Raw genomic sequence first — 18,909 nt, 5'->3', positions numbered from 1 at the left:
AAGCTTCTATCATAGAGAAAAGTTTTAAGAAAGTAATTAAATTAAGTTTTGAGATGATCTCTGTGATGTATATTTATTAATACAACTCTCTTCCCCACCCTCTTTTGACAACTAAACTGAAACAGCCACATTCAAATTGTTTATCTGCAGTGTGAAAATATGCAAACATGCCTTATGTCATAATCTCAACATAATAGTAAAACTGACAAAAGAATATGGAATAGCTAATTCTGAATAGCTTCAAGATTTTAATATTAAAGGTGTTATCGAATCCCTCCATATTACTCTTGAATTCCATCCCAACTGGGCCAATATTGCAAGCGATTGTTAGGCGCACCATTGAGTTAAGTAAAGCAATTAAAAGACTCGATTTATCCTTCGTGTATTTAAGTTTAACAGCAGATTGTTGACAACTTCACAGACTCCAGAGCTGAAACCCTAGCCTCTCCCTCAGATTTGTTATATTTTATTTTTAGGCTGTAATCACTTCCCTCCGGTAAATGGTTAGTGACCACAGGCGCAGGTCTGCACATGAGGAAACTAAAAAGGGAACTTTGTTATGTGAATCAGACACACAAGACATGAGAAGAGTCCCTGTCAGGCCAGGCCCGAAATGTTATACTCTTCAATAATCCTTATGACAGCGCTGTGCTGACATCTTCAATGAACGCAAACGATACTTGCAGTTAAGCAATTTCCATGGCACGTTTAGTGTGGGCTGTTTCACAAGCATCTCCTACCAAATGCCCTGATGAAAAACAACTCTTCATTGTTTTTCTTTAGGAATTTCCCTTAGTGCTTCAGGTTATGTGAATCTTACTAGAGTTCCAATTAATTTGGAATTCACACTCTTGGGAAAATCTTTCAGAAAGATTAATTTGGTAGGGTAAATTGGGCCAGAATATATGCATTTCAGTCTTCCCACATACAATATAACCTGATTAAAGAACTGAGATAGCCAAGCTACAAGAGCAAAACATTCAGGGGAATCCCAAGATGGAGAAGTTTCAGTTACGCAAGATGATCAGTACTGTTCGCAAGACCTATAGGGAACAGTACCGTATTATATACCTAGAAATTTGTTACCAGACAGGAGTTCATGCTAAGTGCTCTTACCCCTCCCAAAAAAGTTATTAAAGTCTAAATAAATAAATAAACGCAACCTGGTAGTGTAAGGTGCAAGACAATCAGCTAAGAAAAAAATAATAATAAAAAGAAATAGTTAATCATCCCAAAGGTGAGTGTTCCTCTGTTTTCTGCAAACATATGGCATTAGATTCACCTGGGGTGGGCTTCCCTGGTGGCCCAGTGGTGAAGAATCCGCCTGCCAATGCAGGAGACACGGGTTCGAGCCCTGGTCCGGGAGGATCCCACATGCCACGGAGCAACTAAGCCCGTGCGCCACAACTACTGAGCCTGTGCTCTAGAGCCCGTGAGCCGTAACTACTGAGTCCATGAGCCACAACTGCTGAAGCCCGCGCACCTAGAGCCCGTGCTCCGCAACAAGAGAAGCCACCGTGACGAGGAGCCCGTGCACCCCAACAAAGACCCAACGCAGCCAAAATAAATAAATAAATAAAATAAATTATAGATTCACCTGGGGAGCTGGTTAAAGATGTAAATTACTAAATCCCACCCCAGGCTGTCCCGCCTGAGATCATAGGAATCTCTGGGAGTGGGACTCTGGAATCAGTACCCAAGATGAGTCTTGCTCACACTAAAATTGGAAAACCATTTATGTAGATCCTTCAAATCATTATCATCAGGAACATTTATTTATTACACACTAGCATGTGCCTGGAAACTGATTCATTCTCCTTTCGAACCAAAAAAGTCCTATCCCCTCTGATTAAGTAGCAAATTGCATTTCCTGCTATGTCTCTTAAAAGGAAGAGATGTAAAAAAGATTCAGAAGAGGGACTTCCCTGGTGGTCCAGTGGGTAAGACTCTGCGCTCCCAGTACAGTGGGCCTGGGACTCGATCCCTGGTCAGGGATCTAGATCCCTCATGCATGCTGCAACTAAGAAGTCTGCATGCCACAACTAAAAGCCCACATGCTGCAACTAAGAACTGGCGTAGCCAAAATAAATAAATATATATTTTTTTAATTCAGAAGAGTAGCAACATTATTAGACTAAACTCCCTGCCCTATGGACTTCTTTTTGCCATGAGTCACGCCCGATTTTTCTGAAAAAAGAGTTTCCCCCCAAAAAAGTATGATAGCCACAGGATGTCATTTGTACAGTGTTAGAATATTCAAACTTTCATGTAGATTATTTTATGAAATGTACCTCCTGCCAAATTAGTAAAAAATCATAAAGACTTACAAAACACTCTGAGAGACTCAGATGTGTTATATCTTTATAAGAGATTGTTTTTATTTTATGAGTGCTTCAAACTCAAAAGTCTCTACTAGGGTATGTTTATACCTGTTTACAAAAATTCTGAAAGAAACATTCAAAAGAATAAGCACAATAAGATTCATAGTCTCAGGACACATCATCATATGTGACCATGGTCAGAATATATCATATGTGATCCTTTGCATAGAAGGTGAGTTGAAGTTTCTCTTTACTCAGCAAATGGCTTTTCAATGTGTCTAGTTCAACTTTGTAATACGGAGTACATCGAGGTCAGTAACTTACGCATACTCAATGTTCAAGAAAAGACTTCCAAATTAGCCACCGGATCATTTTTAAAAATCAGAGGTGGAAGTGAATGTTTCAAATTGCCTTCAAGTCCTTTGGAAACATTTATGAGGTTGATAACTGAACAGTTGCAAATAAATGTTATCTATTTAGTTCAAAAAGTGCTCTCACGACTGTTAATCTTTTGTTCACCTCATCTGAGATACTACAAAATTGATATATAATTAAACTACATTTCCTTTTCTATTTCTTATTCTATTTTTCACTTTTCCCTAATTAACATTACCTATGTCCTTGGTTAATCCTAACTGGGGATGGGTTTCCATACTTACAATTTGAATAACTTGAAAAACTTCATTTAAAGGGGAAAAGGAAAAATAGACACACACAGAGATGTACATACATATTTATATTTGTAAATATCAATGAGAGAAAGAAAAGGCTATTTAGACTAATATAATACGCATATAGAAAATGTAATTTTAGACATTCTCAATGTGCACTGTGAAGGTCAATGGGGAAAACAATAAATTATTATCTATTTTGTGCTAGTAGATTTAACCTATGGCCTCTTCAACCCTAATAAGATTTATTTTAATAATTCTTTAAAATAAAGACTATAAATAACATTTGGAGACTGGACAAGAGGTGGCCTGGATACCTGGCTTGTCCCTGCTCACCACGGAAGCGGAAGCAGGAAGCAGGAGCATCGCTGCCCAGAACCAAAGCTTCCAAGAGCCAGCGGGTGTCATGGTGCCTCAGAACCATGGGATCCAGTGGCCACAGACCTGCAACAGAACAAAATATCTGAATTGAGCTTATTGCATACAGTTCCCTTCATCATTATCTCCAGAAAATCCTCGTCACCAAAGAGAACACAATAGATTTTTACAATATATATAATTATATAATTGGATAGCTGATTATATATGTAATTAGACATTACTAATATATACCTTACTATGCATGAAAGCCTCTGAAAATATTTTCAGATTAGTTCCTAATTAATATCAATGTCCATACAGCCTCTTATAACTTAAATTTCTCTTCTTCTAAATTTTTTTAAAGCCACACTACTTACGATGATTTGTATATATCTTTATTTTTAATCCTGGTAAAATACGCATAACAGAGTTTACCATCTTAACCATTTTTAAGTGTACAGTTCATTGGCATTCAGTATCTTCATGCTGTATAATCGCCACCACCACCCGTCACTTTTCATTCTGCAAAACTGAAACTCTGTATCCATTAAACAGTAACTCCCCATTTCTCCCACCTCAGCCCCTGGCAACCACCATTGTTTTCTGTCTCTACAAATTTGACTGCTCTAAGTCACATGCACATGGAATCACGCTGTATTTATCCTCTTGTGACTTTATTCACCTGGCATAATGTCCTCGAGGTTCAACCATCTTGTAGCATGTGTCAGTATTTTCCTTCTTTTTAAGACTGAATAACATTCCACTGTACGTACATACCACATTTTGTTCATCCATTCCTCCCCTACTGATGGACGCTGGGTGCTCCCACCTTTTGGCTATTGTGAATAATGATGCTATGAACATGAATGTACAAAAATCCGTTCAAGTCCCTGCTTTCAATGCTTTCCAGAAATGGAATTGCTGGGTCATATGCTAATTCTACTTTTAATTTTCTGAGGAACCGCCATACTGTTTTCCGTAGCAGCTGCAACGTTTTACATTCCCACCAACAATGCACCATGGTTCCAATTTCTCCAATCCTTGTCAAGATTCTTTATTCTGATTTTTTGTTTTGTTTCATTTTTTTGTTTTTTTTTAACAGCAGCCATCCTAATGGGTGTAAGATGGTATCTCATTGTGGTTTTGATTTTTATTTCCCTAAGGATTAGTGATGTTGAGCATCTTTTATTAACTATTTGTATATCTTCTTTGGACAAATGTCTATCAAAATCCTTTGCCCATTTTTTTTTTGGCCTCACGGCGTGTGGGATCTTAGCTCCCTGACCAGGGATCGAACCCGTGCCCCCTGCATTGGCAGCGTGGAGTCTTAACCACTGGACCACCAGAGAAGTCCCCTTTTTTTGCCCATTTTTTTAAGCTGGTTGTTTGTTTTGTTTTTGTTGCACTGTAGGAATTCTTTATATATTTTGGATATTAACCCCTTATCAGACATAATGATTTGCAAACATTTTTTTTCATGTTGTGGTTTGTTTTTTCACTCTGTTAATTGTGTCCTTTGCTACACAGAAGTTTTTTATTTTTATGTAGTTTAATTTATCTGTTTTTTTTTTCTTTTGTTGCCCGTTCTTTTGGTCATATAAAATGATTTGTATTTTTAAAATAGAATTATATTATTCACAATTCTATTTTCTCTTCTGAATATTAGTGTTACATATTTTGGCTTAACTTATATCATTACATTTTCTATAAGCCTAACTATGTTTGTTACTGGATTGAATAGTCACTGCTACTGGAGTGATTACTGCACACGTGAAAAGTAATCTTTCCTTCTATTTAAAGAAAAAAATGGATATATGCAATGCCTACCTCATCTGAGCCTGCCACTGGCATCATTTTTAACTTTAGTTTGTTACCTCCCATAATTATTTGTCTTTCTGAATGTAGATTACTACTTTGCAGGTATTACAATAAAAGATTTATTAAAAAGAATCCCTGTAATGAAAAACTTAAACATTACTTAAATTAATTTTTTATATTGAAGTAACTAACATGGAAACAAACTGCAAGTAAAAATATAATGGCCCTCTCAGTGTATTTAACAATTGTAGTATTATTAGAATAGCTATTGTAAGAGTATTAAATATACAAATAATATTATATTATTTTTTGCCATAATTCAAAGTTTATTCAAGTCAAATATGAAAGAATGCATCACACCAAAGCCTAGATGTTGTCAATAGACACTCTTTAGAAAAAAACTAAAACCACCATCTTTGATATTCTGTATGTGCCAAATACCCTAAGATCAGCATTTTTAAATTAATTCAAGATTTAGATATTTCTGGGTGAATAGCTAGAAGCAGAAATTGCAATATTAAAACCACATGTGTGGTTCTAAAAACCAAACAGCTGGTTTTATGCCTTATTTCTTTTGAACTCTCTCATCCAGCTACGGTCGTAATCCTCATATGACTTTGGAAACTTATCCTAGCTATTATTTCAAGGCAGTTGGTAACTGTTAAAGTAATTAATTCTATTTCAAATAAATGAACTCACAAATATGGATCAACTTTCAGAGAGATCCTTGATTGTTTGCATTTTTAACCAAACTGATTTTTTGTGAGTTGATAAGTTAGCAGTATAGCACAGTGCTTAAAACGTCATGCCTAGATTCCACCACTTATGAATGAGTTACATGATTTCACCAAGACTTCATTTATTCATCTGAAAACTGGGAATACTACTAGCAATAAATTGTTTAATACCTGGAAAGAGTATAGCACAGGGCATTGAATACAGTAAGTGTTCAAAAAAAGTATCTGCTATGATAATTGTTTGCTCCACATATTCATAAAAAATAATTAGTAAAAATTTAGTTATATTTATCTATTCATCCTGAGATGGATAATGATGTTTTTTTTTTTTTTTTTTTTTTTTTATTTATTTATGACTGTGTTGGGTCTTCGTTTCTGTGCGAGGGCTTTCTCTAGTTGCAGCAAGCGGGGGCCACTCTTCATCGCGGTGCACGGGCCTCTCACTATCGCGGCCTCCCTTGTTGCGGAGCACAGGCTCCAGACGCGCAGGCTCAGTAATTGTGGCTCACAGGCCCAGTTGCTCTGCGGCATGTGGGATCCTCCCAGACCAGGGCTCAAACCCGTGTTCCCTGCATTGGCAGGCAGATTCTCAACCACTGCGCCACCAGGGAAGCCCGATAATGATGTTTGAACAATGGAGAAATGCCAAAGCATCCTAAAAATTTATGTTCATTGAAGCTTTGGTCCCTGTTTCAGCAACAAAGAACCAGAGAGCTATATAGCCATAAGCATATGAATTCAAACTTGAGGTTTCCCAACTATTTCTTTGAGTCACTTAGAGGATAAAAGTACTTAACTTCACACTCATTTCCTCAAAATGTTTGAAGAATTGATGTTATGGTTAGTTGACTAAATGTTCTAGTTACAAAAGAATTGCCATTCCACCACTCTACTGAAATGTCTCCAGCCAAGTTCAGCAAAACTTGAAAGAAGGATCCTTTTCTCTTTGCATCTAATTCAACTCTCTGTGGCATTTCCAACAGCTGATCACTCCCTCCTTCTTGAAACCCTCACTCTCATTGGCCTCCCTGCCCTCACACTCTCTGGTATTTCCTTCTAATTCCCCTTCTTAGATCTTTTTTCTACCTGATTTCTTAATGGTGGGATCTATGGGTCCTCCTCTCCTCTCTCCTTATAATGTCTCTTAGGTAATCTTACCAATCCTCTCGGCTTTAAGCAGTATCCGTCAGATGATGGGTCTAAAATTTACCTCTCCAGTCTAATCCTGGTCTCCGAACTTTAGACTTTGCATCCAGCGGCCTACTCACTATTCCCTCTCAGACATCACAGAGACATCTATAACTTCATACAAATCGAATGCTTGGTTCTTAACCACACCTTGTTCCTGTCGTGCTCTTCCCAGTCTCCATGATTAGCCCCCATCAAAGTGCTCCAACTAGACACCCAAGCATCACATGGATTCTTCCGCCTTCTGTACCACCATCTCACACATCCCCATCAAGTCACATCAGTGTTACCCCAAACACATCTCAAACCCACTAACCATTGCTCTCCACTCCTCTGCCACTAGCCTAGCTCAGGTTGCCCTGGTGTAGACTCCTCCAAAGCTTCCTGATTCCCCATCCACGATGGGCTCCTGACCAAGTTCACTCTCTACATAGCATTAGACAGCTTTCCTTAAAGTCAAGGCTGGATCACGTCACCCCCTATTTCTAACCCTTTAATGGTTTCCCACTGAACTTCGAATATAATCCAAAAGGCTTTCTGTGGCCTAGAAGCCCTGAGTAAACTGGCTCCTACCCACCTCCCCTGCTGATGTCCTATTCCTCAAACTCCCTGACTCTTTCCAGCCTCAGGGCTTTTGCACATACTGTTTCCTCATCCAGGAACATGCTGGGTCCTGTTCATCCTGCATCTTTCCATGTAAATGTTACTATGTGGAAGCGCCCTTCCCTGACCAATAGATGCCCTGGCCCCACTCTTCTCTAGCTCAGACTTTTCTGTCTGTACACATGTTTATGGCCCTCACTCAACTCTAAGCTCCTGAGGGCAGGGACTAGGTGTCTTGTCCATCACTGTATCCTGGTGCCTGGCATAGTACCTGGAAAAGCAGGACTCAGTAAATATTCTTTGAATTGAAAAGGAGGAAACTGCCAATTTTTAAATCTTGAGACACAGTGAATTATACTTACGTTTGAATCTGTAGTGACAGTAGTTTAATCTTTCAGAATTCTTAAGGCATTTCAGAATCTTATCATATTTTAAGGGTCATTGTAATGTACATCCTTTCTTTTTGTATGTTTCGAAAAATGTGTTTGCTATTGGAGGGTTCTGTTGTTTCGATCCTGATTAGACATGTACGCAGCTACGAACCTCTGATAAAACCTTTTACAGGGTGTCAAAATGAAGCCTTGTTTGTGTTTAAAAAAAAAAAAGACACCTTTCCTAGATATTTTCCCTCTGCCGCCGGCAATTTCAGGGTTGACCCCAACAAAAGTGTCAAGGGCGAAACTTCCCTTGAGGTCTTCCTGGACCTCTCTCCCAGATCCTTCCCACAGCCCCCAGACACCTGCTGTCCTCAGGCTGCATCTTTCTGTTCTCCACCCACCTCTGGTGCCCTCCCTGGATTTCTCAATTCTGGGCTTTGTCCACCATCCAAAAATCTCCTTCCTCATTGAAACTTGCCTGTTTTCTCTCCTGTCCCCTCAGATCCCAGCTCGTGACTATCAAGATAGTTTTACAAATGAATCCAAGCCAATGTTATCACAGTGTAATGTGTTGTTCTTTCCAGGTAAGATTTAAACTTTAACCTTCAATACTTTACCAACTGAGTGACTGATGTAGAACCTCGGGATAATATACGTAGATGCTGAGGTTTCTTAGGGCCCCCAAATCACTTTTTTCCAGACTTATACAAAGATGGCTCTTGATGCATTTTAAGACGGATATGGAGATTGCTGGCAACATACTTGGGTCTCATTTTCTGAAGCAGAATTTCTTATATATATGATATTTTATTTAATATTCATATAAGTTGAGAGGCAGGCATGCCTGCTCCTAACGTTAGCAGGGTACAGGGCAAGAGATCCGCATTCCATATGTCTAAATATTTAAAAGTTAAAAATAAAGCTAATAAAACTGATAAGAAGTATATATTTTCTCCTTTCTTCTTGACAAATAAACTTTCACAAAGACCTAAAAGCCAAGGTCATGTTTAAAATTGAACAGAGCAGGCTGCAAGGGATGCAGTGGCCTCTGGCCTAGACAAAGCTCCTCCCTTACTGTTTCCCATTCCTGGCTCCATCTGCACCGTGAGGGGCCTCACTCACACATGTGGGAACATGCCAGTAAGCCCAAGCTTTGTCCACAGCACCTGCAAACATCTCTCCTTGACCACCCCTTGGGCTTAGGATTGTTCACACCAGTGGCTTGGTCTGTCCCTGGGAAGATGGACCCAAGGAAGAGGTGTCCAGATCCTGCAAGATGACTACAGGTCATTTGTTCAGGGAATGTCAGGATCTTGGATTCCCACAGCCTAGTTTAGAAGCTCTGGCTTTGTGTGGGCAGGTCCCCTTACCTCTGTGGACCCTTACCGCTGAGAGCAGGTGCACAGACAGAGCAAGACCTTCTAAAGTGTAGAGCCCAGAGCAGGGACCTTCTTGCCTGGTACAGACATGAAACATTAAAGCTCATAGAGAGGATCCCAGAGCCTGGGGTTCAAGTTTAGGTCTGCTTGACTAAAAATCCTCTGCTGTTACCCCATGATGTTTACTATCAGGATGTGGGACAGACCTATCACATCCCTATAAGCTTCCTTTTCAAATTTCAGCTAATCTCCATCAAGATTCGAGCCAGACCCTCCACAGTTCCTTCCCAGTATGAAAGTCACCATCGTGAGTGTGCCTGGCACTGGCCACCTTGAGCAGACAACACTCCTGGGGACCAGGAACCCTCTAAGGTCATCCAGACAGCCCTGCCTACAGCTGGATTCTCATCATCTTAACAGCAAAGAGAAGTCAGCTGCCTGAAGGCTGGCCTCTGACCTCTACCGAAACCCATTATTCTTGCCATCCTTTGCCAACCAGAATATCTGTGGAGGCTGGTTGGGCTTAGGGAATTTTAAAGAGCCACTGTCCTTTAAACTTCTTTAATCCAGTTCTTGAAATCTTAGATGGCAACTATAAAAACTGAGAATATTTGAATTAGGACATAGATTTTTAAAATTTTCTTATTAATGTATATTTGTGTAGAGAGACCACAAAGAGGACAGAAAGGAATATTGGGAAATCTTAGTCTTTCATCCCATTGATAGGATGTGGTCCTACTATGTGCACTGTGGACACCAAAGCAGTGAGCCAAACAGTCCCTGGGTCACTCTGGTCAGGGAGATGGCAAACAAACAGACACATACGTCATCTTCTAGAGACAGACACTAGGAAGCAGAGGAACGCAGAATCAGTAGACAGAATGATGGAATGGGGGCTGCCTAGATAAGATGGTCAGGGGCCATCTCAAAGGAAACCAGCCAAATCTGCCTACAGAGCATGAATAATTTTACTCTATGCCATCAAATAGTTAATAATGATCATTCTGCATCTCTGAAATTTGGTCTTAGGTAAAGGGGCAGAGCATTAGATCTAATACCAAATAGAAAATAACATGCAAAAGATAAGTGAAAGGAGAAAATAGAAAGGCAACATTGATTCGCTTTACGTAAGCTGTTAAACGAGCAACACATGTTGACTTCAAAAAATAGGCCTGAGTCGTTAAATGGCTGAAAGAATCCATGTTTTCAGAACATTCATTATAAAAAGAAATGCCGTGTGAGTGGGTAGAGGGTTGATTTTTAAATCAAACCTCCTTGACTACCCTCCAATGTGCCTGTACATAACTCCACCAAAGAAATCTGGCCATACTGTTATGAAGTGACACATCTTGTAAATAAGCAAAAGCAACAGGTGTTACACATCTGTTCTTTTACCAATCTTTAGAATCTATCTTTAGTGAAGCTATAGTAGAGTCTATAAACTATTGTAAAAAATTGGCTGAAAAGTCATGCCTATGCAGTTAAAAATCTAAGCCCACAACAGGAAAACAAAATCTTCAAGAGCTTAGGACTCCATCTAGCATTATTTCATAATTTTGCTATTGACCATAGTCATGAAATTGGAGTTATTCTGCAAGGTCTTTTGCAGCTTCGGCAATGTTTCTGCCCTTGTTATATTCTACAGAAACCTCTTGATTTTTATCTTTTAATTACAGACATCATCTTTAACTTAGGAATCCAGGCTAGAAATTTCAAAATCATCTTGAATTCATTCTTCATCCCCCCTATAAAATCTCTTACAAAATCTATCAAATCTACTTTTGAAATGTTTCTTGAATCCATACCAACTTCCCTATCCTCACAAAAGCTGCCTTAGTTCACCTCCCTACAATTTTGAATCTGGAAAAGTGCGATTGACTCCAATAATCTCTCCTCCAGGACTGTTCCCTGGAGCTCCATCTCCCTACTGCCCAGGAATTCTATTTCTAAAGCAAAGACCTGGCTTTCGTGTTCTGCCTTCTCAAAGCCTCCTGGTGCTTTCCATGCCCGCTCCTCAGGGCAGCAGGCACTCAAGGCTGTGTTACATCAGGGCCTCCACTCATCCGACCAGGCTCATGTCCAAACAAACTCTACTCCATCAAACTATTCCCAAGCCCCAAAATGTGCCAGGCTTCTGTGCATGCTGGAATGTTCTTCCAACTCTCTTCCATCTAATCTGCCCTCCACATGTAGTTCAAATGCTGTGTCCTCTGTGAAGTCTGCAAGCCCCATCTCAGAATTCATTACTCACTGCCTTGTGATACACCAGCGCTCAGGATCCAGCCCTGCTTCAGTTTGGTCTACACTGCATCGTAGTAACTTGTGTGCATTCTGTGTCCTCTCTATACTGAATATCTTGGCGAAAACAGGTTGTATCTGATATTTGCATTTTGTTTCAACTTGGCACTTAATATCCTCATTTGATCAGTTTGTAGGATGAATATAGTCTAAGGCAATCCTATTTGGACTAAAATTAAGCAAATGAAAGGTTGAAACCAAGTAATATATTCAGGTAGGGACTTAACAATTACAAAAAATATGGATGAAGTGAAGAGTTATAGAGAAATAGAGGAAAAACTACTAAAAGAAGGCTCAGGGAACATAATTTCAGTTATTTAGTGAGACCAAAAAAATACTACTGAACTTTTCTTCTTTTACCGAAAACATACTTCCTGGTTCTTAATGTTTCTAGTTCTCTAAAACTGATCAACTCTATCACATTTCCTCAAAGTTCTGTTATTTCTCCTGTCACTTCAAAACTAGTGCCGACTTCCCAGGGGGTCACCAGGCTTAGGTTCCCTTTTAGCAGGTTTAACCAACTCTCTCCACCCTCAACAACCTGTTTCTTTCATTGCCTCACTTCTCTAAAAGACAGCTGTCACCATCAACTTTCTGGATACTATTCTGTTTCAGCCATCATGACCGACCTATATTTTGTCAGATTTTAATTCTCTAGCTTTGCCTCCACAGGTATTTCTATATCAATGACCCAATACCGCTTCAAATTTTAAACAAATATTGTATCTTTTTGCCTAATCTATCGACTTTTCCTAATGTTCCCATTTGGAAGCCTCTACTAATGTTCTGATCGAATAACCTTGCAATCTCAGGATTATCTTTGCTTTCTCTCCGAGAGGGATCAGAGGCGCTTTGGGCCTCACAACCTCTGCATGGATAAGAGAGGCCTATTGTTCCACTCTTTTTTTTTTTTTTTTTTTGATACCACGCTTGCATTTCCCATCTTTCTATCATTTCCAAATTCGACGTGCAACTTCCTCACCTGGTTATCTCACTCGTGGCCTACAGAGTCACACCCTGTCGAGCCCCTGGCCCTTCAGCTCTCCTCTCCAATCTTTCCTGAGCAGGTGCTATCTGATCTCCTCATCTCTGGTTTCACCCCAGCGTGGATTCTCCAACTTACCAGGCACATGACGGCTCACGCCCACCTCTAAGCCTCCACACGTGCCTTTCCTTCTGGCTGGAAGGTCCTCTCTCCTGCTCTGTTCTGCTAAGCCTCCTTATTTTCTGCCTCTTTAACATATACACCTCAACGTGGCCCACCTCAAATATTTTTTCCAGCATCCTCTCCAGGTTATATATTGCATCTCTCTAGCTCTGCTAGTTCATATTCCTGCTAATTTTTCATTCTTCACTTGAATTTGTATTTATGATGCCAATTGGCCAGACAACCATGGTCTCTATCTGCATATCTTCTCCTGCCTTTAAACCATCCATTCTGTGTACCCACCGGGCATTGCTGTCTGCTGGGGAAAAAGATGAACTAAAATTGCAGCAGGAGAGATTAAACTGAAGGACCAGAAAGTAGATGGGAACTTTCTATTTCTGGAGAATACCACGGGTTTCCATCTGTTTTAGGTGGTTTCCTTGGATGATGATGATTCAGGCACAGAGATAACGTCCCAACTGTGAGGATGAATAATCACACTTGGTTTTCTGTCATCTTTTTGCTCTTTCTCTGACCTTTTCTTATCAGGTTCAGGCTCTCTCCCCTGCTCTATCGCCCACCTTCTCCCTCCTTTCTCAGGAAACCCCACTTAGGTTCCTGACCAGTTCTAGAGATCAGGCTGGACAACACCTCACAGAAGCACCTGCCTGTAACTTTCTCCATTTTCTATCCCCCAGGGAGAGAATGAACTTTCCACCCTGGGCATCACCATCCTCTTTTCCATCCTGAAGAGCTCTTCCTCAGGAAGGGGTTTTAGGGACGTGTTGCACCATCTGAAGACCTAACCATCTCTGCTCCCCTTCTGCAGGCACACGTCAAAGATCTCTACTTAGAGAGGGTCCCACCGTTTTTTCCCCACGGACCAGAAGCAGATGCTGAAAGACGGTCACTCAGTTGAAGAGGTTTATTATTAAATCCCTTAAAGAATGACAGTGGCACTTGTTTTGGGGCAGAAGAAGCACCATTGCTCTCTCCCTCTCTTTTTTTTTTTTTTTGTCGGGGTGGGTGGGAAGGGGGCTGTTGGAGAGGTTTTATCTCCTCCTCTCCATTATCAGGCAGATATAAAACCCTTTTGCGCGTCCGGACCATCCTCCCATCTGGCCTCCTCCTCCAAGCAGAAGATGGAACCAAGTAGTCTTGGAACCCGGGGTAGGGGGAGGCAGCTCAATGATTTCCTTTAGGCTCCCATTTCCCAGCCTCCAGCTGTGGCTCAGGTCACCCAGCCGCTACAGTTCCTGGATGGTTCGATTGAAACTATGTATTTGCGGGAATCTGGGCCCTCGTCTTCTTACCCCCAGCCTGCTGGCCCCTGAGGCTGGCTGACCCTGCGTTCTGGAACTCCGCTCCTCCCCACCCTCTGCCAATCCGCGTCTCTGCGCCTCTGAGGCTGCTGCAGCCCTGCCAGACCACCGGCTCGCCTGCCCACCGACTCGCCTCGCTTTTCTCCCCCTCCCTCCGTAACCGACTTGAGGCAGCTTTCGCTGCCACGCCGCGCGCCCCGGAGGAGCTGGAGAGCCCGCGGCCGCGGCAGGCTTGATTCCGGGCCAACAAACTTCTCCGGGACCCTGCAGTGCCCGCCTCCTCCCCGCGGCCGCGGCGGATCTGGCGGCGGCAGGGCACGGCGGGGACCCCGGCGCTCGGCCCGGCCTCGCGGCGCCGGCTGCGGGGCGATCAGGGCGCAGGGCCGGGCGCGCCGGGACGAGCGGGGCCGGAGAGGCCGAGTCCCGGGACCCCCGCCGGCGCCGCACCCCCGGGAGCCGCGCTCGGAGAAGCAGCCTCGGGTCAGAACGGGTAGGGGAGGAGGCGCCGCAACCCCGCGTCTCCCAATTTATGTCCCGTAACTGTCTGCTCGCTTCTAGACAGAGACCAAAAAATAAGCTCTAACGGCCTGAATTTCTCTTGAGGGGGTTTCTTTTGCGCATTTCACCCCAGAGATCTTTGTTTCCTCTGTGTTCGGTGCCTGTTCTCACCGCATCAGCAGGGGTCCTGGTTCTGCGCTACAGACACACAGAGCCGGCAGAACCACCTAGAACTAAAGTATACAGCCCGCAGCCTGCATTATGGGAACACAGGAACACGACCTACGGTCTACGCAGCGTGCTCCAGTGGCCAGATCGTGCCAAACGTTGCCGGTCCCAGGGTTAAGCTACCTATGGGAATGCGCAATTGCAGGTGTGCGTTATTTATCCACCCAAACCCACCTACGAGGGTAGCGCCGTTTTCAGATTTTCTGGGAAAGCGGATGCACGCGAAGGAGCCCGAACGCGAGCGGCGACCCGGAGCCGCGCGCGTGCGAGGGAGCGGGCGACGGGCAGGGTCGCGGCGCCGCGCACTTACCTTGACCGCGCGCGGGGCCCTCGGAGGCGCAGCGGAGACCGCGCGCGGCTGCAGCACCGCGAGCACTGAGCGCCCTGCGAGTGGGGACGGGGGACGCCTCGCTGCCCTTATTAGTCTCTCCCCGTGTGACCCTCCCACTCGGCGAGGACCGAGGACTCCGCCAACTCAGGCCCAGGTTTTCCTGCATTACAGCCACGTCGCCCTACACCCGGGAGTTATGCCTTTCGGGTTTCTGTTTTATTCGCTGGTTCCCAGATAGAAGGACGGGTGGATGCAAAGGCTTCAGAGTTTCTCACTCCTGATTATGAAGTGTCATCAAAGTATTGCATGCGGCGAGCACGCACAGGTAGATAATTGGCTTTTTAACAGTTGAGCTAAAGAGGGACATCCTTTACGTTTCAGTTTGTGCTTTTCCGTCAGTTTAGATGAATTTGGTCAGCAGAGCCCGCCAGCCTTCTAATCAGGCTCATGTGTACAGGCTTGCGTGACACGGTTTTGTCTCAGAGTACACAAAACTATTTTGTGATTTTAAATATTATATCTTTCTATGGATTGGTACTGCAGATCCTGGGTTTTGAACGCTTTGGGATCCCTTAGAACCTGTGAAGGTGACATTTTTCTGCAGATCAGTGTGTGGGGACGTGTGTGTAGAGAACGTATATATAGACGGTATGTATGTATACTTGTAGGTATATATACATATTGCATAGACATATATATATATATTTGAAAGAAAAGTAGAACCATTATAGAATTCAGAAAAGTAAGTCAGGCATTAGAAAACAGATAACTTGGTTTAATGTTCAGTATTGCCACAGTTGGCGAAATAGGATAAATTATAATATTGATCCATACTGGTGGAAATCATTAAGCTTAAAAGTTATCTTAAACCATAGCAATAGGCTTCACAAACGTCTGGGCTCACAGATCAGGAAATAAAATCAGGCTGGCAAAAAATTTTAAATGTTAAAACAAATTGTTAGAAGACAGCTCATTTCCACTTCACTGAAGTGAAACTGTGAAAGAGTCGACTGGTAGTTTTTAAACCTGTCTTTCATCCTGATCAAAATCCCTGTAGTTTTAGAGTCTTGCATCCATAGTGATGCAAACCATGTTTACAGGTCAGGACTTAAAACCTCCTGATGTGTTTTCTTCTCCTGTGATTTTCATCACTGGTTTTTGGTTGACTGTGGAAAGAGGCCAAGGAGGGAGGATGTTACATGAGTCACGCTGCTCAGATGGCCATCGAAAACCAGGGTTCCCATACCTGCATCAGACTTGTGGTGACCTTTCTCTACTTTTTTAAATAGTATTACCCCTCTTTGAATATTTTTTCCTCTCAAAGCAATTGTACTTTACCTTTTAATTGAAATGAAAGCATCCAGGTTTTATTTCTCCCATAGACAATTAACTTTACATTGACATTTAATTAGTACTATTTAAAATAAGCCTTTAAAACTACCTAACAGGAAGCCTGAAATTTTGCTTCTAATTTGTGCTTTAATACAAGTAAATCATCTTCATGTTAGCGTTATTTTCATAAATATTTTAATAATTTCATAATCTTTAAGAGGTTTTGGAACCAGCCAAACACTGTAATATTTTTGTTTCTCCTGAATTGCTCATTTTCCTACTCAAAGTATTGAACTAGATAAGAGTTTGGAACAAAGTGAAAAATAAAGAAATACAATTAAAAATTATTATCTACTGCTTCCTTTGTCCCTAGATACGCCAGCATCTCCAGATCAGTAAATCCTCCTGTGTTTTGCTTTCAGGAAAGTGTTTGAATGTGGGCCGGCTTCATGATCACGAACTATCGGATCCCTGGGATTTGGTCCTTTATCCAATTCCTTTCACTGAATTTTAAAGTGACTTCAAGTAGAGAGATCTCCTAACCAAGCACATTTTATTTATCTAACCCCAATACTGTTATAAACTATGCATTTTCACACTTGCTTCTGAAGCTACCGCTGGTGAAGGAACATCTGAAAATTACAGGGGAATGTGACAGGACTTTGAATTCTGGCAAACAGCTCGGAGGGCTTCTAACGCCCAGTTTAGCTGTAGGCATGTGTGACAAAAAAAAAAATTTTAAGATTTCAAAAACAAACAGTTTTCAACATTTATGGCCCATGGGAGACATGCTTAACTAGTATTTTTTTATGCCTTAAGAGGGCTAAATTCCATTTGAAATGCATTTTTAAAAAACTGTTCCATATTTTTAATGCCCCACCTACATAATTTAAACATTTAAATTAACACTGAACCATATTTTGATAATTGCCCCATAATAAATTTAAAGAATGCGTGTTTTCTAAGCCTCACTTCTCAATCGCTTCTGTTCTAACATGGCAATTTCTTTTTCCTTTTCTTCGTTTTTGTGTACTTCTGTACTCCCAGCCATGTTGCTTTACTTTTTCCCTTTTGTAGTTTCTTTCACTTTCCCCCCCCCTTCATAGTTTCCATTTTCCAAGAAGAAAGAATTTCAGCATTGCCCCCAGCTAACTTCTTAGTTAACAAGCCATAAGAGTGCTCATTCTTTCTTGAATAGAGGGGTACAGGCATACATGACTCCTATACGGACCCCATGGAAATTCTTCAATGCATCCATAGAGGAGGAACAGACGTCACTGTCAGCTGTAATTACCAACTCTGACTTGTCATCGAGAGCACGTACTTCCCTTTCTATTCCTTTTTAGGCTGGTCCTGTGTCTCGTATTCGTATCATACAAGTAAGGGTAAAAAGAAAGTAGTCCTATTAGTTCAAAATGTTTAGTAATCGGCGAAAGTAAGTTAGGGCACTTTAAATTTTTAAATGCTGTTTTTACCATTGTCTCAAAAAATAATTGTCCTCATAGAGAAAATAATATTCCACTGGTAGTTGCTATGTTTGCTTCCGTTCCTGGAAGACATTTAGCTCCTGACATTGACTCAGCTTAGAAATGAGAGGAAGAGGTGATCATGGATCTGACTTTCACTTAGGTTATTAGACCCTTTTCCTAGGGATCGGTGACGCTGAAAGGAAATATGTTAAAAGACAAACGCCTGACTGGAGAAAATGTTTATTACTACACACCCAGCTCTCAAAAATCATTTTCTAAAAAAGGAGAGAGATATGTATCCCAATAAAAAAAAATAGGCAAAAATGTAAAGAGGCAATTCACAAAGGAAATACAAATGGTCAGTGAACACATGAAAAAATATTCAACTAAATTACTATGCAAAGAAATGCAGATTGATAAAGGGGTGATTTTTCCTCCACCCATTTTGACAGGATTAATATACTCGACACCAAAAGAAGGGGCACCAAATAGTTGCCCTTTCTAAAGGGCAAATTAGCCAAGTGTATTAAACACTTTAAAAAAATGCATGTTGAATCACTAATCATTAGAGAAATGCAAATCAAAATCACAATGAGGTATCACCTCACACCAGTCAGAATGGCCATCATTAAAAAAATCTACAAACAATAAACGCTAGAGAGGGTGTGGGGAAAAGGGAAGCCTCTTGCACTGTTGGTGGGAATGTAAATTGTTACAGCGACTATGGAGAACAGTACGGAGGTTCCTTAAAATACTAAAGATAGAACTATCATACAACCCAGCAATCCCACTACTGGGCATATACCCTGAGAAAACCATAATTCAAAAAG

The 18,909-nt window shown here is 41.5% G+C and overlaps 1 protein-coding gene across 1 annotated transcript in view; it reads right to left on the bottom strand.

The window, feature by feature from the left end:
- COL19A1 (collagen type XIX alpha 1 chain) overlaps positions 1-15,383 on the bottom strand; it is a 322,067-nt gene extending 306,684 nt beyond the window's left edge. The window contains exons 1-2 of the mRNA XM_061207711.1: positions 15,258-15,383; positions 3,310-3,436 (exon numbers count right to left, since the gene is read on the bottom strand). Coding sequence (XP_061063694.1) covers positions 3,310-3,400 — 91 coding nt within the window. The 5' untranslated portion in view covers positions 3,401-3,436; positions 15,258-15,383. The remainder of the gene's footprint in view (positions 1-3,309; positions 3,437-15,257) is intronic.
- Between the last annotated feature and the right edge of the window lie 3,526 nt (positions 15,384-18,909).

The sequence above is a fragment of the Eubalaena glacialis genome, chromosome 12, assembly GCF_028564815.1.
Source record: "Eubalaena glacialis isolate mEubGla1 chromosome 12, mEubGla1.1.hap2.+ XY, whole genome shotgun sequence".
Taxonomy (NCBI): domain Eukaryota; kingdom Metazoa; phylum Chordata; class Mammalia; order Artiodactyla; family Balaenidae; genus Eubalaena; species Eubalaena glacialis.
The sequence above is the reverse complement of the archived record's forward strand: the minus strand, read 5'-3'. Positions and strand labels throughout refer to the sequence as shown.